Raw genomic sequence first — 25,111 nt, forward strand, 5'->3', positions numbered from 1 at the left:
CCGAAGTTGCCACATCAATGCCCTGGGTGCCCAGGCCCGTAAATTGCCCTATTCATTTTCACATTAACTTTTCTAAACGCTACCAAAGATTTACAATCATTTAAGTAAAGGTACCTGATTATAGGCTTTTTTTTAATTGACAAACGAACAACATAAATGGTGTGTTTGCATAACGTCACTGATCGGACAATGCTCAGTAGTCAATGTTCTGAGAATCGACATGGAGTGGCTTTTCTTATTATTTTCTCCTGTCGCGCCCTCTGATGGCACAGGTGGTTAACACAACGTATCGAACTGAGTGATGCGAGTACGAAAGGAATTAGGCTATCCATCTATATATTTTTAAAGGAATTAAAATAAAAAATAATAATTTACACTTAAATGTTAAATGCAATTTCATTAAATAGCGTGTCTACCTCGATATGAAACCTGAGTAGGTTCGACAGGGACGTCAGGCATGTTTTGTTCGCATGCGCTTGCCGTAGTTGGTTGGGGGGTGTGTACGTATGGTGTGTGCACGCTTGACCGCAGACAGTGCTCAGTTCACGATCTGGTCTTCTGTAACCGTCTAGGCCTGTGGTACTCTTCGCACAGTCATGGCTGGGAAGCGAGCGTTGGTCATTTTATCCAAGGGTGCAGAAGAGATGGAGACTGTCATACCCGTGGACGTCATGCGTAGGGCTGGGGTGTGTAAAACGATTAATGTTAGCTAACATGATTGACGTTTAAGAATTTGGCTCGTTAGCTGGTGCTAACTGCTTTGCTGGCCTGGCTAGTTGCCTGCTGCTACTAGTGAACGTTTCGCATGTTAGTTCTAATCTAACTTTAGTGATTAGCATTACAGATTGTTAAAACTCAATACAACGTTTTTTTTATTGGAAGATGCACTGCTTCAGTTTGCCTAGAAATGTACAGTGGCATAGTTGAGTTAGCTAGCTAGGTGTTTAGTTTCAGTAAAGTTATTTGGCTTTCTATTAATCAAACTTGAACAATTAAAAAGAAATATATTTAATGTGCGAATGTTGCATTTTAAAGTCGTTCAAAATGTAAAGACATAGAAGCACCGCAGTGATTTAAGAAATGTCTGGATCATAGCTACTTGTCCCCCAGGGTCCTCAGACTGGTTTTCGTAAGCTCGCTAGCTGCGCAGAAATAAACCTACGCAGCAGCATTCAGTTCATTGACATTGCTGCTTATACTAATTGAATAAGATGGCTAGCTAGCTGCCTAGCGAAGTTTGTCTTAAAAAACGTTTATACCCCAGTTTACTGTATGAGTGAGCAAACGCTTTGTTTTTAAATGGTAGTTGACCGTATAGACACGGAGATGTAAGGCAACCCCGTTGACTTGAAATATGAGACACAGGCCACTGCAAATGTCAAAGTTTGCAGCCTCTACAACTGGAAATGGTCAGTACATTTATGATTCATAAACGTGTACAACTGGGTAAATCATCTTCCTTTCTGTGCTCAGTGTTTCTCTCCCTTGATGTCTCTGGGCTTTCATTTGAATACCTGATGAATATGGTTGACATCTCATCTTAACATTGTCAATGAATCTTCTTTTTTCCCCCTGCACAGCGAATTATTTGCGGCCGTTTTTATGGGTGTACTTTCGTCCATTGTGATGATGTCATACCTAACACTCCTGTAGATTGCAGTGACTGTGGCAGGTCTGACGGGGAAGGAGCCGGTGCAATGCAGCCGCGATGTTAACATCTGCCCTGACACCAGCCTGGAGGATGCCCGCAAACAGGTAAGTTTTCACCCCTTTAACGCCCATAATCCAATAAATTATTTGTTTTACTTACACACCAAAAAAACAAGACAAAATAATACAAGTCAAAGTTTTCTTCCTATACTGTTGCTATCATCTTTAGTGTCCATAAGTGGACAGGACAGCTGTAGAGGTCACAGCCATTCTCCATATGTGCTTTGGTTTTGTGTTTTGTTCACAGGGTCCATATGATGTTGTGTTGTTACCTGGAGGAGCCCTGGGGGCACAGAACCTCTCTGAGGTGAGCTCTATCACGTCTTCCTACCGGTAATAATAACATCCACTGCCTGTCAAGTGATACGATTGGATGACACAACAAACCTGCACCAGAGAGGCTACATATTTAGTGTGCCACTGATGCTGTAAATTAGGTGAAAATGGTAAGTTCAAAAAGTAGACAAATCATAGTAGTCTGAACCTTTTTAATTAATAATTTTTCCCAGTTCAATTCACAAGCAAAGGTGTAGCCTTGGTAGATCTCTAGAAACAGTAATGTTCTTTGCTTAATAATAAGTATTGGTAAGTAAGTGTAAATATTTGGAAAGCAATTAAAATGTGCTGCATTTTATGTTTTACATTTCAAAAGTTGACATCAGCACTCATCTACTTATTCCATGAATGTTGAAACTGGGTTGCAGTTTGCATTCGCGAAGCTTCAGCCAGTATGGCCAGTCAAATATTGATTACTGATATGTGATCTGTGTCTGTCTGCAGTCTTCTGCTGTGAAGGAGGTGTTGAAGGACCAGGAGGGCAGGAAAGGGCTGATTGCAGCCGTCTGTGCAGGTATTGTGTGCTCAACTTCAGCATTAGGCTCATACACACAAGTCCTTTTTATTCAGCTTCAGTGTAGACTCGTATACAGTATGTCATGTACAGTCAGTCCAGCTTCTGCATATGCTGTGCCCTTAATAATCAAATTGTAACGCTGGATTTTTTTCTACTTGATGGTCAGTGTTTGATTAATATGATTTATTGGGCAGAGATTCAAGGGAAAGAATGAGCCAACAGTACTTCTGGCTCCAGGGATCAGATTTGATTTGAGCATCCCTGGTATGTACTCCAGTGAATGAGTAGCTTTATACCATCCTGTAGCAGTCAGCTGGAAATAATGTTGGTTGGCCACCAGGTGGCAAAATTTTCATTGAACCAAGTTCTAAGGGCCCCAGAACAGGGACAACCTTGCTTTCTTTCACAAGATATTTAAATTGAGGTCCTGACTGGTAATAGTCTTTTAAAGATCCTGGGGCACTTACTGAAAGTTGTGGGTATTAAACCCTGTATCCTCATCAAATTCCTAAACTCAGACCAGCTCAGTCTTGCAACATTCATCCCCATATGTTTGAAAAGGCTACACAATTGACTTGGCTGCTTATCTTGTTCCCCAGGTTTTCACTGTAAATGAGAAATTAGCTCTTATTTCACTTTGCTAATAAAATAGCTTCCTAATTAGAATGTGCATCGCTTACTGTTCATTCAGTTTCTCTACACCTTCATAAATGCCACACGTCCCAGTTTTAGCCTCTGAACATCTGTTCACACATTCAGATACTGTCATCCCACAACCCTTTCTATGGATTCATAGTCCTCTAAACTGTTCTGAAACTCCAGTGCAAGTGAGGGTGTGTGAAATTTGGTGGGAGTGGCACATTTCTTTGAATAAAAAAACCAACTACTTTTTAAGTTTCCAATGCACGTGCGTTTTATACAGGGACATTTGGTGCTGACGATTGCAATGTACTCTTGCAATAAACTTTGCATTGCAGTTTTACTTCAGATACAAAAAAAAATGTTAAACATTGAGACTTGTGTGCAGGTGCCAGCAGTTGCTCGTTTGAATTAGGATGAGATACACCACAGTATTTTAGGCAGAACCGAAAAGTCTATTGTATATAGTGAATAAGCTGTTCACAGTGGTTAGGTTTGAATCGAGTTGTTGTAGGAAGTGTGTTATTGAACTACTGACAGGATATTGTTACTTCCCCCTTTTCATTTTGCACACTGCGTGCTGTATGCTGGGGCGACGGGGGTTCTACTACCGCAGTCAGCCGAGTGAGGCACCCTGTTTCCTGTGTTCTGTGCCTCCGTCCTTCCCCCTGTGTAGCCAACACAGTCTGTCCTGCCATCCCATCCACTGTTCCCATCCTCACCCTTCAAGACACATCCAGGGCCTGGAACAGGAGAAGGGGCGAGAGGGCAGATGACTGCACCTCAGAAACTTGATGCTAACACAGCCAGGAAGCACAATCAATATCTCTGCGATCTGTATTTATGAATGGGTTTATGAGTCTACGTGGTGCTTTTTCCTTGCTGTTTTTATACCTGGAGAGCTGTGTCTGGGGCCCTCCAGGACCCACCTCGTCTGCTTGTGGTGACCAGGTGTCCTCTGTGTTTCAGGCCCCACTGCCCTCTTGGCCCATGGCATCGCCTATGGCAGTACAGTTACGACCCACCCCGGCGCCAAGGACAAGATGATGACCGGAGGTAAGGAACTCCTCCAGGTATCACCCCCCTGGGAGTAGCATGCGCCATGCTGGAGGCCCACCCACAGCCAATCGGCACTCGCCATTGTTTCAGCTCACACAGCTGAGGCCTGCTTGAGTCATACCAATTCTGTTTGGGGGCGTGGTCATTTTGCTTCATAAAGGAAACCCAGTGAGGCACCCAGTGTCTCATTGTAAGCCAGCACCCCGCAGAATGTACCGCATTGTGCTCCAGCAGGCTTCAGTGTACATTTTGCACTGCATTTACCATGCGCAGATGCTGTTATCTAGAGTGAGCTGCAGAAGCGACGTATGTAAGTCACCGCACACGGTGTTGGTTTCTCTCTCGTCCGCTCCAGGTCACTACACGTACTCTGAGGCCCGCGTGCAGAAGGACGGTAAGCTCATAACCAGCCGCGGCCCCGGAACCAGCTTCGAGTTCGCCCTGGCCATAGTGGAGGAGCTCATGGGAGCCGAGGTCGCCGCCCAAGTCAAAGCCCCGCTTATCCTGAAAGACTGAGCCACGCCCACATGCACCCAAGACCACACCCACTGTCATTCAGAAAGGGCACATTAGCCACATCCAGAAAGATGGTAGAATAGGCAACATTATACCTGTCGTATCAGTGATGTGGGACTCGGGTAAAAGGTGTCTCATGACAGGATGTTGCTCAGCACTTGCTGCCCTATCTGATCGAACAGTCCCTTATTTTAGGAAATGCTCGACAAATTGAAATTAGCCCAGTGTTTTGCGCATGTCACTTGCTCAAAATAAACATGCCCTTCTTACTCTTACTGATCTGCTGCAATAAGGGGTGTTGTGTGCTGTGGAATTTTGCACTTAAACGTGGCTGGAAAGCTTTCTATGCTCATGTTAAAAAAAATTATTTGAATTTGTTTTTTCAAGAGCAATTTTGATTGGGTGTTGAGTGTTAAAACATTTTTCACATTAAATTTGCAGTTACTGCAGTACTCTTGGATGAATGACTGAATTCCAAAACATTGCATTTGGGGTACTTGCCAAAATCATGTAATCTATTGATGCAGATTTAAACAATGAAATTACAAAAATATCACTGTCAATAAACTTTGAAGAAATGCCAACCTGCCAGTCTGATCTTAATTTCCAACCCCTTGATTATAGCTCACATACACACAGGTTCTGATTTTTAAAAATTCCTATTTATAACGTAGTTATACAAAAAATATCAAGTTTAAATCATAAATCGTTTTATATTTTTACATATTTACATTTCATTTCATTCCAAGTCTGGCAATGCTTGTCTTAAATCTTTGTATTTCTGAGATGGTTTTTGAATCATTTTAGACAGACCAGGGATGAACTCCGAGCGAGCTCCTCTTGATGTTGGTTTTTGTTCCAACCATTCTTTTAAGGTTACTGAAAATATGGGCAACGGACCATGTTGGGGTTGCAGCCCTGTTTTGATTAATGCCTTTTAATGCAGCATCCACCCCAATGTCACGTAAATGTAATAACAATTTTGCACCGATGTCCGGCAAAAAAATTCGAAACCACCAGTTGCCCACATGCAATTGTGTAATTGATTGTGTTTTCAACCAATGGAAAAACTGTCTCTGGTCTTAAATTGTAAAGTCGGGTATGGCTCTTCTTCAGTGGACCGCAGTGTGTAACAGGAAGTGAAACCAGTGATTCTACGGGTGCACATGAAGGAAATTACCCAATGGCAGCAGTTGCGGTAACAAAAGGGCGGGTGTCAAAAGTAGCGCTGGGTAGGCATGTTAAAGCGGTAAAAACAAGAAGAGGATCTGGCGTGGACCGGGTAGTTCGTTGCTGGGATACAGAAAGGCACCAGTATTTGGTTCTCTGGAGAAAACGGATTTCAGGTAAGAGCAAGAGAGATCACATTTTCCATGTCTTCACAGACCGGCAACCAGCTAGATGGCCAGATGTTGTTTGCATAGACAGACATTGACTGACTAACCAGGTAGCATAGCGTTAGAAAAATAAAAGAAACCCACCAAACTGTCAAGCTGACTTCACTGACACATGGTTCAGCAGCTTTAGCCAAGTAATACAGCGATAGCTAGCTAAACCTAGCGTGTTAACTGGCATTACTTAACTAGCGTGAAGTATAGAACTAGCACAACTCACAACATTAGCTGGCATGTTCCATGTTTTAAATGAACGTTGGATAGTTAACGAGAACGTTATGTCTTTGGCATCGACACAGTGCGCTGCAGCGGTTCCTTTTGTTCTCTATTGCTTGGTTGCTGCCCTGCCAGGTCGTGGTTCGGCAGCCAATTGTATGCAGTTGGCCATATTATACCTACAGTAACGCAATGTCAAAATAACTATCAAATATAGACGTAAAAAAACATTGCATTAAAGTGTTGTGGTTGTCTGATCAAGGAAGTTTCACATTTGAGCAGCGCAGCCAATGTTCAGTGAGCTGAAGCAGAGGTAGCCTGCTACATTAGCGTCTACACTGTAAATTAGGCAGAATCTGCATTTTCTGGTGAGCTCGACCTAGGTATGATCAGTCTCGTAACGTTAACAGTTACTAGCTAAGTTAGTGATTGTCTTGGTTCTGACAGTCTTGGGTCAGTTAGTTGGGATTTATTTCTTATATTGTGTTAGAGTTGACGTTCACATGGCTGCTGTAATATATATATATTATCGATATATATATATGTATATATAAGTTACACTGCAGTCAAAGTTTAGCTTGCAGACCCTGTGAAATATTCTGCCGTAGGATACAGCTAACGCAGTGCAGCTGTAGTCAGCTACGATCGTTTGTAACATTACTCTGCCTTTCGGTATGCTTCGTACCCCAGGGAGCAGTATTGAAATGCAATCGCATATTTTTCCAACCACAAATGCTATTACTCGGCATGGTGCAGTGCAACGCGGTGGGATGGGCTGCTGTTTCTTCTGCCTTGCTGTAGTTCGCAGTCTGGTCGCGGTCTCATGGAAGATCGACCGAACCAAGGACGATTCCCTTGTTCATGCAATATTGGGAAGGTGTAATTTTTTTTAGTGTTCTGTAAGGACCGAGCCATATTTGCGCTGCTAGTTATATGAATGTACAACTTAATTTTACGGAGCACAGGATGATGATTGATGAGAGGCCAGGGACTATATAAAATTGTATACAATACTGCTACCCGTGAATGCCCAGTAATGGAATTAAGGTGAACTAATCTAGGGATGGAAATTAAAGCCTGAGACAGATAAATGTATTTGTAGAAAACAGCAGCCTTTTATGTTTGGTTTGCTAGTGCACACACCTGGGGTTTCTTTCTATGAAGAGTTTTTTTCAGTGTACTGTAAACAAACACCTGCTTCCCCACCCTATAATGAGATTTTTTTAAATTGTATTTGAAAAATACATATTTTATGAAGAGACATGTACAACTCATTCCTCCCATATAATATGCATTGCATGGAGCAATTGGAGCTGGGGTGTTTAACAAAAAAAAAAATGCACACACATTTGTGACCGAGAGCCCTCAGGCGGTATTACTTAACCCCTTAAAACTCTATTAAAACTCAGGGCGTTTTGTAACAATGCCCCCGTCTTAAACCACATTTATCTTCAAAACTACATACAGTACAGACATGGTTCAAACTTGAAATAAAGAGCTGCTGCCGGAGTCTCACTCTGTAAACATACAGGACATATTTACTCTCAAAAATGACAAATAAATCCAAAAAATGTTTAGTATTTTCTTTATTCTATAGTAATTGCATGTACTTCTGATACTGGACAAAACCAGATTTCTTTTTCCAATCGTGTCCCAGGATTTATACAACACCAGGATGAAAGTTTGAAGTGAACTGGACAAAGCTGTCAAATTTGACATGCATTTTCCCAAAGGTGGGCCCAAGTGTCCCCACAGCATCTCCAAATGGCACCAAACCTCTAAAAATTTGAATATTGTGCATATCTTGTTTTTCCCAGCCATATTCCACTTCCAGAAGCTAATTCATCAAAGTGCAAAGAGTCTAAGCTTTACAACAGCATACGTGTTATAGCCCCGCACCTTGAATCAATGTCAGATAAAAGCAATAATTTAAGACAGTGTTATTGTTAGATGCCGTCGTCTAATTTCACGGCCATTGGGCTAAGGATTTAAAATGAATGCCTACTATTTAAAATGTGAACAAGGGGTGAAGAGATGGTGATGTTCATACCATAATTAAAACAATTTGTTGAATGGCAAGGGTGAGGTCAAAAGCGCCCATTATTTTGATTGATGACAGACAAAGTGACCCTGCGCTGATCAGTGCCAGAAGAGGACCGGCCATCGATAAACGTCCTCTCCAGGAAGCTGTTCGCTCGGCTGTGAAGGTGCCCCTGTAGCGGCTCTCTCAATCTGTTCAGCTCAGGACGACGCTGAAGAACGAGCGCATCAATCATCGGCCTTCTTTCTCATAACAGACGGCTTATTTCTCCGTCCCTGAATGGCAGGAGTGCTTCTCTCTTATCACTGCAGGGCGCACTTGAAAAGGTTTGATATTTATACCCCGACTGTCGTCGGTGAAAAGACCTGGCAGCACCATTCTTGTTTTCTGTTAGGGTGGAAGAAGGTGAATCTTTGGGATGGGCCTAAACAGAAGGCCGTTTTCTCTGCAGTAACAGTGGATTGCAGCGCTGTAGAATTACGCTTTTCAGCGCTAATGTCCCCCCGTGGGTTTGATTGCAGTTTCTCACTCGCAATTTATATTGATGGGGACTAAACCCTGGTGCTCCCAGAAAAAGGCAGTACAGTGCTTGCATGTTCTGAGAGGTCAGAGGTAGCTTTACTGATTTCTGTTCAGTTGTGTTATTAGTATTTCCATGTGTACAGAATGTATATATGTGTAGACCATATGATCAGGTCTGTTTTCATGGCAACTCTCTTTAAACAGGAAGTTGTTATCTGTCTGCTTGTGAACACTGCCTCACACTTACGCAAGCAGTTCTTTCAAGCCGTTTTCTCCATGGTCAACTTTTTTCACCACAGCGCCGGTAAATAAAGACACCTATAGAAGTGTGTGATCTCTCAATCATCTATAAGCAAGCAGCAAGAACCAAATTCAACCAGTCAAAAAGAACTTTATTGCACACTGTTTTTTTTCAATGTGCAATAAAGTATTGGATTGCCCACTGTTGCACAGCAGAAAGGAAATGCAACAGAACACATCTCCAGTGGTGTTGCTGCACTTGTTGTAGATTGGTTTCTAGCTGGTTTTGGGGTTGTCTTCATTCCTCAGAGTAGCTAAATTGTGCTTTGCCTGTCGTGCTGTAGCTCATGTGTTTGCAAGCATATTTGAAGGTGAGCATCACTTTGGAAATCTTTTAGTTCTGAAAGCTTTTAAAAATATTACCATTCTCAGTCACCAGAAGATTTGCACAAATAAAATTGAAGGGATTTCCTTTGTGTGAGGTGATTTCCACTGATAATATTGTAATCATTTTTCATCAGCGTTGTAGCAATGGGATATGATTAAATAATGCTTATTATTGTCTACTGTATGCGTGCTATAAACCTTGCCTACTATAAATCTGACCCATCTTCATGGAAAAAATCACAAGTAGAATTCAAACAGGAGCATTTTTTTTATATTAGATTATACAAAACACAAAATTAAAGCATTTTGAGGAAAGAAATCCTTTCAAAACTGGTCATACGAATTATATCACCACTGCTGTCTCAATGTCAGTCTTTCTCGATTTTACATTTTTGTACTTTTAGTAGCCTTTCTCTGGAGGGACAGATGCAGTCGTGATTGTACTTGTGCCCGTGTCCTTGTGACTGAAACCATAGCTCAGAGGTTCTCAAACATGTCTGTCTCAGGGACCCCTAAACTGACCTTCCTGTGGCTGAGGATAAATAAAATGGTTCATGTTTCACACCTTTTGCACCCATCCAACTCCTACTGCATTCAGTGCTGTAGCTGTTTAACACAGCAGTACTTGGAAATAAGTCTAAATTGTGATTTTAACTTGGGTCTGTATAAGACAACCTGCTATTTAAAACTAAGTATTGCACTGCCACAATGATCAGTTTGTCCACGGATCTGCAAAGAAGACTAGATTTAAATCTTCTGACAATCTGAAATATGCAAATTATTCAATCTGCACAAAGTGTTATTAAAATGTGAAGTATTTTTTTCATTGTGCTAAGGCCTCTGTGGGACTTCTGTCATGCTGAGAGGGTCCTCAAGGAATCCCAGTTTGGGAAGGGCTGAGGGAACAGGACGGCCTGTGAGGTGCTTAATACATTCAGCTATTTGCTCTGTAGTGGAGCAGTGTGGGAACTTGGAGGACATGGTTGCAGTTTCTGCAAGATCGTTGCTTAGGACCGATCTTGCGATTGTGTCTTCATGATTGGACTATAAAAGTGTTTTATTGTAGGAGTTATGGCTGCAGGGGTGTAATTACAGTGCCCCGTCAGGGGGGGTTTGGGAACCTTTGCAGTGGGAGGGGTTAATGAGAAAAGCTGAACTCTGTCATCTGCAACACTCTTCATGATGACATTCATTAGCTTGTCTACTCGACGCATATGATCGTATAATTAGCAAGTGCTCCCACAAACAAAATATATCCAGGTCTATTTGCGGACCTGGTGAGTTTGGAGACTTCCCATTGCTCTCTCATAAGCCTGCATGTAGGGTGACTGAACCTGTTCCAGAATGCGCCCTATATTCTTCATCATGTTGTGATATGCAGCTAGAGATGGCTCAGGGTGTAAAAATTGTGTATAGACTGTGACCCCTGACTCCTAACAACTGTGTGAGGTATTGTTAAAATCAAGGGAGGATTTTTCAGGGGTGTGGTTGTTTTGTGACAGACATGCATCTGTGATGGACCTGCAGCTGTGACTAGCCTGCAATTGTAATTGGATCAAACTTGGAATCCAACGAACTTGGAATTCAACCTCTCTATGCATTGCGGTGGTCTCTTGAACACCAGAACTTGAACACTCTTGAACACTCTAAATGTAGCTGAATATATGGAGACGTGTCGAGTTGACAGTGGTGGTAAAGCCGCACTGACCGCAGTCGCTGTCACACAAAGTCACCACCGAAGCCCTGTTCTGAGTCGGGAAAAACCCTGGTTCACGCTCCACGTCCGCGTCCCGAGAGACCCGAGAGGGAACGTAGAGCCGTAGTTCGGTGTCTGCAGACGATAATCTCCAGGCAAAGTGATTTTCACGGCCTCTTTCGTCTGTAGAATTGAGTAAGGGCTCTGTGGGCATTACAGGAGCAGATTATCGGCTAATTCCCCCGGGAACCCTTTACTCAGGAGCCTAATACCCGTCAGTGGCCGTAACACCCGGGAGGGTGCGGACGTGGCGCTCCAGCAGGCCGTGGGGGGCGTTTCGGTGAATCGCGGGCCAGAGTGCCGATCGCAGGGCCGAGAGACGAATGACTCGCACTGCCGGCTGTGTAGGACAGCTGTGTGGCGCAGCCGGTAGTGAATCAGGTTTGGGTCGCAGGCTGAATTCCCAGGTCTTTTAACCCTGGTCTACTCTTGAGCTGGATTTCATCAGTAAATATCTGTGTAACTGGACAGTGTGTAAAATGGAGTGTAAACATTGCGGATCTCAGAAGTAATGCAAAGCCAATCTCCTTGAGTATTCACTACTCCGCCTTCAAGAGTCCGCTGAGATTTGATGAGTTCTCTAGATAAACGCTGAAGTTCACCCTGGTAAAGCAAAACTCACTGGGACCAACGTTTGTGGTGCTCAATGCGTCAAAAATTTATAAAAATATAAATATAAATATAATGCCATGGTTACTCATGAACATCCACAGACCTTCTTGTGTCTCATCGAAAACTACTTTCTACCAAAGTACGCTAGCTGTGGAAATCCACGCAAACAAAGTCTCAAACAAAGCCAGTATTTCTGGAGCTCAGTGTCAATATTGTTTAAACAATGTTGAATCGATTTTATTTGGAAAGAGATGTTGCTGTTTAGTTTTTCAAATGTAAATTTTGGGCTCTGAGGGCAACAAATGCCAAGATAGCACTCCAACTTAAGTGGAAATAGAGCTTTATCTTTGGGTGAACTGCCTCTTTAAGGCTTTATGCATGTCTTACCAATCATGTTTTAACTGTACTGCATAGGTGCTTTATTGGCCAGGTCTCCCTCGGACAAGAGATCTTCAGTCTCAAGGGAGGGATTGCCCGGTTAAATAAATGCTTAATCAAAATGTGTGTGTATTTTGTGAAACATGACTGGAATTTCTGAGAAGTTGATTAAGATCCCGCATTAGTTTTGGGATATGTTTTCTGGGAAATTTAAGGGAGTGCTTTCTGTGGACATGGGACATTGGGTATGCTTAGCCTTATTTTTCTTGATGATGGTTGGCTAGCTGTGACTTTGGTCGTTTTGTAAGACATCTATCTAATAACCCAGGCCCAGTCATGGGCCAATAACATAACAGCTGTTTGTTTTGTTGGGCGGAATATTGTACTTGTCCCAAGGATTGTATTAAGTGGTGTTATTTCAAGTAAACGTGCACCCCATCCACAGTCTCTCTGGGCTACCTTTACTGCCTTAATTAGGCTCATAAGTCAATTCCCACTGAATCCTGGAGTATAATGGAAAACCCATATTGTTGCCATAGGTATCCATCTGAGTAAATGGATAATACCGTATATAAAGTTTTATTGATCATTATCTTGGCAGGTTCACTTATTGAGGGCTGGCTTGAGTAAAGCAGCATTACAAACTGCAGAGTAGAATAAAATGTAGGCTAAACCATACTGGTCATACTTGGGAAATGTTACATGTAATTTTGAGGGGGGCTTTGGCCTTTATTTAGGTCCCTTCTCCTGCTGATTCTGAGATTCCCCCCACCACCATAGGGTCCTGCATTGCCTGCATCACCCCCAGCAGCATCCTTACTGTACAGCTCTCCTCTTTTTAACTGGCTGATCCCGGGTTTTTCCGTCTAACTCTGCAGAATTGCCGTGACGCAAATCCCGGCAGCCAAACCTGCAGCGTCAGGCTGAAGACTTTTGTTTTGGTGCTGCAGTAATTCCGTATGGTCTCCCGCTCTCTAGAGCCACTCTCCCCGCTGGAGCCTGGCCAGGGAGACGCTGAAAAGGGACCAGCTGGCTCTCCCCCCCCCTCTTTTTCCATTTCATTAAAACCGGAGGAACGTCTAGCCGTCAGTTCCTCTGTCTTACCTCACTCTATCGTCAGCTTTCTCTCCCTCTGATTCTGCCCCCTCTCCTGCTGTCTCCCTCCCTCTCTCTCTCTCTCCCCTCTCGTTTCTCTCCCCCTTCTCTCTCTACGTCTACCTCCCTCTCTCTCCTTTCTCTCACCCTCTCTCTACCTCCCTCTCTCTCCTTTCTCTCCCCCTTCTCTCTCTACCTCTGCCTCTCTCTCTTCCTCTCTCTCTTCCTCTCTCTCTCTCTCCCTCTCTATTCCCTATCTAGATTACTATAGGTCTGACGGTGCAGTGTAGAGGTGTGTGTGTGAGTGAGTGAGCGTGTGTGACTGTGTGGGGTGTGGGGGGTGCGTTTTGGTTTTTATCGCTCTGTATCGTTCCCCTGCTTTCACTCTCAGGGCTCGTTCATCTCACCCTAACCGCAGAACGCATCGTCTGTGCCTCTCTTTCACACGCACGCACGCACGCACACGCATGTTCATCCCCACGCAGGAGAACAAGAACGCTGCAAGAGGAGGCTGGGCACCCCCCCTCTTCTCCTTCTCTCCTCTTCTCCCCTCTCTCCTGGCCTCTTGTGAATCTGCTTTCCTCTCCGACCGTATCTGGCTGGGACAATCCTGCTGAAGGCTGATAGAGGTGGGTACTGCAGTGTGAGTGTGTGTGTGTGTGTGTTATGTGTTGTGTGTGTGTGTGCACGCATTTGCGTGTTACGCATGTGTGTGAGCGTGTATGTATGTGCATGCGTGTGTGTGTATGTGTATGTGTGTGTGTTGGCACCAGTAGTGTGTAGCTCTAGCATTTCTTTGCTTCGCTCTGTATCTCTCATCTCCGTTCGGGAGGAATGTTCCTTCTGCCTCCCTTTATGTCTCCCTGTGTCTGTCATGCTTCATGCACAGCAGCTCCTGTCAGACTGGCCTCTGTGTCTCAGCGCATGACAGCGCAGGGGAACGGGGAGCCCCTTCAGGTGTGTGTGTGTGTTACACATTGTGTGTGTGTGCGCGTATGTGTGTTTTACACATAGTGTGTGTGCGTGTGTGTATGTGTGTTTTACACATAGTGTGTGTGCGTGTGTGTATGTGTGTTTTACACATAGTGTGTGTGTGTGTGTGTGTTTTACACATAGTGTGTGTGTGTGTGCACGTGTGTATGTGTGTTTTACATGTAGTGTGTGTGTGTGTGTGTGTTTTACACATAGTGTGTGTGTGTGTGTATGTGTGTGTGTTTTACACATGGTGTGTGTGCGTGTGTGTATGTGTGTTTTACACATAGTGTGTGTGTGTGTGTGTTTTACACAGTGTGTGTGTGTGCACATGTGTGTATGTGTGTTTTACATGTAGTGTGTGTGTGTGTGTGTGTTTTACACATAGTGTGTGTGTGTGTCTACGCTCACCTGCTGCCGCTCGGCCCCTCTGTTAAAGCTGACGCCGGTGTAGCGCCGCTCTCCTCCGCTCGGCGGCTCCCCGCTCTCGCCCCGCCGTCGTCCTGTAGGGCTCCGTGGCGACCGCCGCGCGGCGGACTGGGGCTCCAGAACTGGGCCGGGGGCCAAGCCTGGAGCGGGGCGGTCGGTGGGGGGTGGGGGGTGCGCCGGCGGTTTGGTGCAGTAAGCTGTTGAACGCAGCGGCAGCAGAACGGTCCGGAGCACAGGGGCCTGCTTGCGCATGTGCATTTGCCTTTTTAGCAATGCACCATGGGAATTTTCAACCCCGGGCCCTCGGCTCATCAGCTGAATGATAATTAATGCCATGTTATTCGACATTTAGTATTTTTATAGTGTGATGTTTCTCATCTTTTAAAAAATAATTAGCGGTAATGAATAAGCTGTTTCTTCGTTTGGCAGCGTGCCCTGACCCCTCGTGCTGTTGTGTCTAGCTCGTCTGACTCTGGGCTATATATCCTACGCTGGTCACACTGTTCACTGCCCAGCAGAATGTAGATCTGCAAAATTCAGACTGCAGGAGATGACTGTGCTGAGCTGAGCTCTGCTTCACTGCGGTTCCCTTTGCACTGTCACTGTGGGTCTGCACAGAGTGCCCCCTGCAGGCCGTGCTGAAGACTGCATTTTTCTGCGTATGTGTGTCTATGACCGATCTCCGTAGTACGAATATTTGTCAGTGCATATTGTAGCCGATCTTTATTCGCAGTTTAGGTCATGTTATGATAGACATAGTGCTTTACAGTGACAAAATGAGGGGGTGGGGGGGAGAAACCTATGTGGATCCTGTGGGGAAAAATACCCTGTGGAGTAAAATTTATTCGCTCAGCCTTTGAAAGTAAATGGAGCAGGAGTGTGAGGAGCCTGGAGCTCGTCTGTGGTTGGGTGTTTCTGGGGCGCAGTTGAGGGCCACAGCGATGTTCCTGCACCGGCTTCAGTTCACTCTGCACCACCTGCATCTCTCTCCTCCGCTTCGCGGTGATGAGAGCATGCCGAAGACGTTTCACCCGGCTCATTTTTTCCAGCTGCCTACGATAACAGCAGCCCAGTTTGTGGTCAGTTTCAGATCAGTTTTGTGTCATCAGCATCATAGGAGAAACTCCAGAAGGTGTTTGTGATTCTTTACGAAGGCAGCCGTGGCTTGGCGTGTTTGGCAGCAGAATGGGACAGTCAGCATTGTGATGGTCATGAGTAAATCTCCTGTTTCTATGTACATGCGCTCTGTGTGCTGTGATCCACCTGCATCTCAGATTTATTTGTTGCTTGCTGTTGCAGTGGTTAGGGAGTTGATATCATATTGTTTCTCTTTTTGCCATTGTTCTTTGTCTGTGCAGAAGACTGCTGGTCCTTGAAAAAGCTCACTGGAGATAAGTGCGCTCACAGCATGCAGTTCAGCATTCAGTTCAGCGCTCTTCTATATTTGGGCGCTGAAACACCTTCGCGTTTGGGCGGCACCTTGTTTTGAGCCGGGACGCCTACAGTCTGCACTTCTGCACTTTACACGTACTCTGGCCTATTTATAAATTCGATGTAAGTTTTGTTAAAGTGCTCTGAGATTTCTTTTTTTTCTGTCATAACAGCGGAGTTAAATGAGCAGGCCTCACAAAGCTTTCATGCAGTAACAGGATTTCACTTACTTTTATAGGCTGTCAAATCCTCTTTGAACATGATGGCCTGTTTACCACAGTAATGCAGTCCCGGCCTTCCTCTGGCACTGTAAAGGCTGTTAGCCAAGAGCTTCATTTCTTCAGTCCTGTTGAAATAAAAGCGTGTTTTTTTTCTGCTTTTATGTTGGTGTTCCCCTGGAGCAGAGGAGTATCTTTCATTTACCTTCTTCTGTCTTTGTGCTCTGTGCTGAGAGCACAGGCTCAGTCTCGCTGTGCAGAGAGAGCACAGGCTCAGTCTCTCTGTGCAGAGAGAGCACAGGCTCAGTCTCTCTGTGCAGAGAGAGCACAGGCTCAGTCTCTCTGTGCAGAGAGAGCACAGGCTCAGTCTCTGTGCAGAGAGAGCACAGGCTCAGTCTTACTGTGCTGAGAGAGCACAGGCTCAGTCTTGCGGTGCTGAGAGAGCACAGGCTCAGTCTCTCTGTGCTGAGAGAGCACAGGCTCAGTCTTGCGGTGCTGAGAGAGCACAGGCTCAGTCTCTCTGTGCTGAGAGAGCACAGGCTCAGTCTCTTGTGCTGAGAGAGCACAGGCTCAGTCTTACTGTGCTGAGAGAGCACAGGCTCAGTCTTGCGGTGCTGAGAGAGCACAGGCTCAGTCTTACTGCGCTGAGAGAGCACAGGCTCAGTCTCTCTGTGCTGAGAGAGCACAGGCTCAGTCTTACAGTGCTGAGAGAGCACAGGCTCAGTCTTACTGTGCTGAGAGAGCACAGGCTCAGTCTTGCGGTGCTGAGAGAGCACAGGCTCAGTCTTACCGCGCTGAGACAGCACAGGCTCAGTCTCTCTGTGCTGAGAGAGCACAGGCTCAGTCTTACTGTGCTGAGAGAGCACAGGCTCAGTCTCGCTGTGCTAAGAGCACAGGCTCAGTCTCGCTGTGCTGAGAGCACAGGCTCAGTTTTGCTGTGATTTCTTGGAAGATGAGTTAACATAACATAAAAACCCATGAGTTGGGTTTTTGACCATCGCAGGTAGCCTATTCCACCACCAGAGGCCCAACGGGAGCTGGGGAAGTTAGCAACTCAGTTTTTTTAGTTTTAGTTTTTAGTTTTAAGTTGAACTTCAGGTGGTCCTTTGCCATTCAGTTTGAGAGGTCTAGTAGGCAAGTTGAAATGCACATTGAGTCCAGAGTATCAGCGGTAGAGAAGTTGTATCAGCAGTGTAGCAGTGATAAGACAGACTGTGTTAGAACATGACAGAAGCAAGGAACTTGGTAGGGAAGAGGAGAGGACCAAGGACTGATCCCTGGGGAACACCTGTAGAGAGGAATTTAGGTTTCAAAACTGCTTTGCCCCCATTTGAGAGCTGAGCTGCAGATCCCCAAGGTAATGAAGGAAGACAACAGGATGTGGCCAACTCTGTCTGCAAATGCTACAGAGAGAATGAGGAGGATTAGAATGAGAGAGAGGAGAGAGAACCTACATTTGCAGAGAGGAGCTTGCTGACTCATCCCAGAAGCTAGATTGGTGAGGGACTAGGAGGTCATTGTGAGTGAGAAAGGGAGAGAGTTGGTTGAAAACAGCACATTCTCCTGGACAGAAGGAGAAGAAGGCTGCAGGTACACATCTAGTGGACAGGGATGAGTGCATCAGAGAGGAGATGTATGGCAGGATGTAAGCAGGGATGGAATGAAGGAGCGAGGGATCGGATCCAGGGAGGGGGTGGAAGAAAAGACCAAAAAATAAATAGGTAGTTACCAGTTCACCATTTTTAACAATAAGGAGTGCCTTTAGAGAACATTTCATTTGAGAGGCTGAAGTAAGAGTTCTTTCCCATGTAATCATGTATGGGGTGGGGTTATGTGCTATGTGTTTTTTTTTTTCTTATTATGTGAATTGACTGTTTTGCTGTGATTGTTTGCTGTTCTGTCATGAGCACACTGAGGAAAATTCCTAACAGCTAAGTTGTATGGCAATAAAGTATTGAATCTTGAATCTCTAATCTTTGTTGTACGTCGCTCTGGATAAGAGCGTCTGCCAAATGCCTGTAATGTAATGTAATGTAATCTTGAACCTCATACACGGTACATGACTTTGTAATGTTAAGTTTTGTCCATTGGGGGGAGCTAGAGAGTGTGACCCGTGGAACTTAAAGACCCCCCCACTACCTGACAGCAGTGAAGAGCAGTAAGTCTATGTGGGTTACGTGCCCTCTGTTCCAGCGGACCGCTCCCAGGCGATGAGGATGCCGGTGCTTTAATTACAGTCCCGTGTGTTTTCCGTGCGCAACATGCTTCCTCATCACAGGACGTTTAGCTCCCGCACGTGATGCATGTAGGCAGAGGCCCCGGGCTTCTCAGCTGAAACGCACAGGCTGCCTGTCCTTCACTGTTATTTCCCCGCAGATTGGGCTGTCGTCCAAGAAAAATGTATGCCGCGTTAAAATTTGTGTATTATTTTGTAAAAACCAAATAGGAATAGTTACAGCGTGGAATGTGACAGTTTCTAACAGCTCTCAGAATCCGTTTGTAGCTGTTAAAACCCTGATATTTTTGTGAAACGGATGATTTGGCAGCGGACAGCTTTTGAGCTATGCAAATGCATGATTGATGCGCCGTATTTTTGATGGAGTGAAATCGAGAGAGTGGGAGCTGGGAGAGCAGAAATGTGTAGCTAACCTCTCTGCAGCAGGTCTTTGACCAATGGCGATGCAGCTGCATGGATGAGCTGACCAATCGGATGCGCTCGGTCTCTTGCTGTGTGTGTGGGGGGTGTGACCCTCGTTTCTGTGGAACCTCGCCCACATTGACAGCGTATTGATGCTCGTATTGATAGCAGTGTCACGTGTGCACTGGCAGTCCACTGACGGCACGCTGCCATGTTGTAGACTGGTACAGTACGGTAGCGATGCCCTTGCTAACAGTCCACAGACACACAGCCAACACACTGACTCATATGCTGACAGCTTACTGATGCATGTGGCATACAGCACACTGACAGAGAAATGGTATTTATACATGAGAGCAGACTGATACAAGCACTGATACACTGACAGCACACTGACAGCGCAATGGTATACACTGAGAGCAGACTGATACAAGCACTGATACACTGGCAGTGCAATATTTATACACTGACAGCACACTGATACTCATATTTATACACTGAGAGCAGACTGATACAGGCACTGATACACTGACAGCACAATGATATTCATACACTGACAGCACAATGATATTTATACACTGACTGCACACTGATACTCATATTTATACACTGAGAGCGGACTGATACAAGCACTGATACACTGACAGCACACTGATACACATATTTATACACTGACAGCATACTGAAGGCCAGTTCACAGTTAGGCGATGTATGATCGTTGCCTCCGGCAACACATCTGATCTGTATACAGTACATATATTTGGACACTGACAGCAGACTGATGCAAGCATTGACACACAGACAGCGCTCTGAGATACACAGTTATACCCTGGGAACAGACTGATACCAGTACTGACACACAGACAGCACACTGACACACATGGCATTTACACACAGACAGTACAGTGATACTGGTGTACTGATACATGCTGATAGACATTTATATACATGCTTTCTCAGGAGTAGGGTTAACGGTGTTAATATTTAATATTTTATTGTGTATTTTTCTGGTGGGTTTATTGATAAGTGACCCTGTGGCTGAGATCTAACCTTAGGATAGTGTGTGATGAGGCCTCTGTCCACTCTGTTGCATGATGCATTAGCTGTGTACCCAAATCTGTATGAGTGGATGTAGCTATAGCGCCCCCTGTGCTCCAGAATGGTGCGGTAAAGCTGGCTCTTAAGCTACAAGTTTCTATGCTGTCTGCCTGCTCCCTCTGTGTGCTATATGCTCATGCTGTGCGTGCGTATTTGCATGCGTGCATACATGTGTGTCTGTATCTGTGTGTTTTGAGTGTGTGCATTTGTGTGCGAGTGTGTACATGCGTATGTTGTGTGTTGTGTGTTATGTGTATGTATACGTGTCTGTGCGTCCGTGCATGTGTGTGTGTATGTGTGTGTGTGTTTGTTTTTGTGTGTGTATGTGTGTGTGTGTGTGTGTGTGTGCGCCTGTGTGTATGTGTGTGTGTGTTTTTTTTCGTGTGTGTGTGCGCATATCTGTGTGTGTGTGTGCACCTGTGTGTATGTGTGTGTGTGTGTATGTATGTGCGTGTGTGCATGTGAGTGTGTGTGTGTGTGTATGTGTGTGTGTGTGTATGTATGTGCGTGTGTGCATGTGAGTGCGTGTGTGTGTGTGTGTGTGTGTGTGTGTGTGTGTGTTTGGTCTGTGGTCGTGAGCAGGCTCAGTGTGGGGAAAGGCTTGTTGCTCCTGCAGCAGTGTGCTTTCATTAGGAATTCTGGTCCAGTCTCCCTCCTGGCTTCTCTCCCCTGGCGTAACTGCAGAGCCAAGCTTCAGAGAGCTGGAGGAGGGGGTCCAGAGCGCTTCCCCTCCGGCTGCTACGGCAACTGCTACAGAACCGTACCCCTAAAATACGAATCATCAGAGGAAGGACGGGAGCCTGCATTATTCAGCAGCCTGTGCTCTGTCGGAATGCGGCCGCGTTAATGCAGCGATGGCGTTAATGCAGCGCTGGCGCGGAGCGCGCTCCTGCCGCAGCAGCTCTCCCCCGTCCCCAGGCTGCGGGGGAGCCCCCCGGCGCATTCTCCTGCAGTCTTCCGATCGGGCGCAGCTCACGTCTCCCGTCGTCACGGTTACTGCTGCATTGGCGCTGCAGAGGGGCTGGAAGTGGTTTCCCTGGCGATGGCGCGAGTCGCTGCACGGCAGCGCGTGCTGTCGGTGTTAATGGCCGCGGTCGCTCCGCTGGCCCCGGGGCTCCCCGATCGCACAGCCGGCCACGCGTGTCACATGACTGTGACACCATGAGGGGCTCTGCATGGGGCCATTGAAATGAAGCTCTCTTTCTCTCTCCTTCTCACCCCTCTCCCTCTTTCTTTCTTTTTTTTCTCTCTCTCTCTCTCCCTCCCTCTCCTTCTCCCTACATACTCACCCCTACCTACCACCGTTGTGTGTATGCATATAAATCTCCACACACTAATGATGGCAGACCCTAACACACGTGTGTGTATATATTTGCATTAGTATGTGTCATTAGGGCAGGATTATGTGCTCCTCCAGGTGTCTTTGTCAGGCAGTGGTGTGCAGGATCTCTGCTGCAGGTGACAGCCAGTGGGCGGGATGCCAGTGTGAGGTGATTAAACGGGGGGGTGGGGGGCCCCATGCTGTTGCCCTCCACCGGCGGTGACTCTGCTCTCTTATCCCTGTCCCCGAATGCTATAGTGTTTCGTTATCTTTGGGCACAATCGATGGAGTCACCTCCCCGTGTCCTCGCCGCGTTCCTGTGTGGAGTCCTGCGCCCCTGCCGCCGCGTGACTGGGCTGCAGGGTGCGAAACCCGACACGCCTGCAGAGAGGGTGTGGCTCCCAGCGCGGTGACCCCACCTCTGTGGCCCCAAGGGGACAGTCCCGCCTCTGCGGCCCTGAGGGGAGGGTCCCCCCCTGCCCAGGCACTGGTTTTTTAAAACTTTGTTAGTGTTGTGCTGGGTACAGCGTGTTGGGATATTGCCGGTGTTCCGCCAGGGTTGAAGCATGCGCCCTTTTCAGGCACCTACCTCTTCGACCTGACCAGAGACGCAGTGGCTCACACAGACCTGGGGCCTGTGATGCTGCAAGTGCTGAGATACTGGGGCCATGAAACTGCAATTCAGATTAAACTGAGAGACTGGAATTCAGACTGGCACTTATATTTATACTGTTAGTTAAACCGAGAGAGTGACATTCAGACCAGCGGTATTAATATAGCCTGTGTGTCAGTATCTCGGTTTAACTCTCTAGCAGTATTAATAGAAGTGTCAGTATCTCTGTTTAACTCTCTAGCAGTATTAATAGAAGTGCTAGAGAGTTAAACTGAGAGACTGGCACTTATATTAATACTGTTATAGAGTTAAACTGAGAGACTGGCATTCAGACTTGCACTGTTGGACTGGCTCTGTTGATCTGCTCTGGTTGACCCCTGTTTGATGGCATGTTTATAATCCAGCTGCACCAGCTGTGCGTGAAGTGCAGTGATCCAGTGCAGCGACGTCTCAGCTGTGGGCCGCAGCGAGGAGCGAAGGCTGGCACATGATAGGCTGCTCTCACTGTGACACTTTATGCAGCGACAGGATAGGCTCAACAATAATGCTGGGAATTTTGGGAAATAATAATAGCACATAAGAACTGGTTAGAAATAAATGCAGGGCTAGGCTTCTGAGCAGATTTGGGGTCCTTCCCTGTGCTGTGGACTACATACTCACCACACACTAAAATGTTTTTCCTTTCATGAGGAATTTTTGAGGGAAAATGGGCACATTTGAAATGCCTGTGTCATGTCTGAGGGGGACTGTAGTTTCCCAAAGCTCTATGGAGCCCTGGAGCTGTCCTACAGGACGCTGCATCGATGTGCCCGCGCCTCCGACTTCTGCATTGCGGTGCACTAACCTAGTAAAACCTGGGCTAGCTCAAACTGATGTTCACCGTTTCAGTCCCTGCCTTAGCGTTAGCGCTGCTACATCATGCCGCGGCCTGTCCAGCCCGTGGGTGACCTGCGTTAACCTCTGGCAGCCCTGGGTAATGTCTCCCTTCACCACCAGAGGGGGCATGATCTCCACCTGTGCCCTGCTCAGGAATGACAGCCGCCATCAGCACATGGGTGAAGCGGAGGTCCTGTCTTCTGTCCTTTCGTGTACTAATTGTGTTTACAGCTGTTCGCTGTTTGGGAGCCGTACTGTTGTCGAGTTTAGTGATGCCTGCAGGGGTTTTTGACTTTACATTACGGGCATTCAGCAGACGCTCTTATCCAGAGTGACTTACACAAGTTTTTACATCGCATTTACATTGCATCCATTTATACAGCTGGATATGTACTGAAGCAATGCAGGTTAAATACCTTGCTCAAGCGTACAACGGTAGTGTTCTACCCAGGAATCTAACCTGTAGGCTTTGACTTCCAAATTTGTTTTTGGGCTGGTGTGCATTTTTCATACAGACACATAATATCTATATATTTTTGCCATTTTCGCCGCATTTTCACTCCAATTTTAGTTGTTATACCAATTCCCTGTGTGTATCACACAGTCCTGGTCAATGCGCTACCTGTGTCAGTCTGGGGAGGGTGTAGACTACCACATGCCCCCTCTGTTACATGTGGAGTCACCAGAGGCTTCTTTTCACCTGACAGCGAGGAGTTTCACTGGGAGAGCGTATTGCGCGCGGAGGTTCACGCTATCTCCCCCAGATCCCCTCCCTGCTGAACAGGTGCCCCGACCAACCAGTAGGAGTCGCTATGGCAGCGATTAGCACTCATACCCTCACTGGCTTCCCACCCGCGAACACTGCTAATTGCGTTCGTAGGAACGTCTGACCAAGCCGGAAGTACCGCAGACACAATCTTGTTTGATACCAGATAGAGGGATTCTTTCTATTTCGTACTGGTGTTTATCTCCATGGCTGTGTGCTGGCAGTGGATGATGAATGCCCTCCACAGAGCACCGCTGTGTCACTGAGTGATATCTTTACCCGACGTTTAGGATGTACTGAAGGAAGCGCACTTAAAATGTAGCCTTATAAAAAGCTCCCTCCGCTTTGCTAAAATGTGCTTTGACGTGAAAAGCCTGGTGTTCTGCCTCCAAAGGGAAAAGGCGATGAGATTCAATCTCGTGTCATGCCAGTGTCCCAGAAAAAGCAGTTGGCTTCATAATAGTGTTACCAGTTTCTTTACTAGCACTGCACAGCCAGACATTTCAGGTCTGATGGGGAGCTTGTTTCTGTCATACTGTACATCTGTACTACACTTTGTGTACATGGTGGGTGAAGTATGCCTAAGCCAAGACAGTGGCGCCATCTAATGGCCAACTTTTTCAAATTGCTGTAACATTTGATTTTATTCAGTTTCACATTTTACGGTCTATGGCATCACTGCGTGAATATTTTGCCATTTGTTTTTCGATCTCCATTACCTACAGATGTAGGCAGCTTATAATTTCTAAAAAATTGTACCACTTGGCTTTTCCAATACCTAACCAGTTTATGGATATTAAAGAACAATATTTGTCATCCTTGATAGTGCAGTAAATGTTTTTGTTTGAATAGTTTTATTACTGGCCTGAATGAATAGAAGCCAGAAATACTCAGATGAGCTATAAGTGCAGTCTTCTCTTTTCTCACAGCCCTGCTTGCTGCGGGGCTTCTGACTGTAACTGAGAGGTCAGGTCGACCTTGTTGTTGTTGTTTTTGTCTCTCACAGAGGCGCTGGAAGCGGCAGAGAGAGAGAGAGTGAGAGAGAGACCTCACAGCTGCACTGTGAGAGACTTTGGTGCTGTGAGTGAGACCCCACGTCAGGGCCCCCTCACCTCCACCCCCGTGACCCCATGTATCCCGAATCCACCGCTGACTCGCCTGCTCGCCTCTCGCTCCGCCAGACTGGCTCCCCCGGCATGATCTACAGGTGAGTCCTCCCTCGCTCGCCCGCGCACGCACACACTCACTCATGCACACACACACACGCATGCACTCACGCGCACACTTACCTGCCATGCCCTTTGGAAAATTGGATTGTAGTAGAAGATGGA

The 25,111-nt window shown here is 46.1% G+C and overlaps 2 protein-coding genes across 5 annotated transcripts in view; both read left to right on the plus strand.

Annotated features, from left to right (window-relative positions):
* The first annotated feature begins 492 nt into the window (after window positions 1-492).
* Window positions 493-5,361, plus strand: park7 (parkinson protein 7). Its single transcript, XM_064306254.1, has 6 exons — window positions 493-686; window positions 1,654-1,755; window positions 1,958-2,017; window positions 2,491-2,560; window positions 4,172-4,258; window positions 4,617-5,361. Exons 1-6 carry the CDS (start codon window positions 597-599, stop codon window positions 4,775-4,777), a joined length of 570 nt encoding a protein of 189 aa, XP_064162324.1. The 5' UTR covers window positions 493-596; the 3' UTR covers window positions 4,778-5,361.
* A 137-nt stretch (window positions 5,362-5,498) lies between these two features.
* The window catches only part of kcnab2a (potassium voltage-gated channel subfamily A regulatory beta subunit 2a), a 66,922-nt gene continuing 47,309 nt past the window's right edge, over window positions 5,499-25,111 (plus strand). Inside the window, exons 1-2 of one of the 4 annotated variants that reach the window (XM_064306249.1) lie at window positions 5,499-6,123; window positions 24,787-24,987. Coding sequence is in view for 2 of the 4 variants with exons in the window: in XM_064306252.1 (XP_064162322.1) it covers window positions 24,911-24,987 (77 nt within the window). In the remaining 2 variants the exon portion in view is untranslated. Of the gene's footprint in view, window positions 6,124-13,518; window positions 14,048-24,786; window positions 24,988-25,111 lie in introns of those variants that run through there. The other 3 variants (XM_064306252.1, XM_064306253.1, XM_064306250.1) reach the window with 3 other exon arrangements.

This window comes from Anguilla rostrata, chromosome 13 (assembly GCF_018555375.3).
Source record: "Anguilla rostrata isolate EN2019 chromosome 13, ASM1855537v3, whole genome shotgun sequence".
Taxonomy (NCBI): domain Eukaryota; kingdom Metazoa; phylum Chordata; class Actinopteri; order Anguilliformes; family Anguillidae; genus Anguilla; species Anguilla rostrata.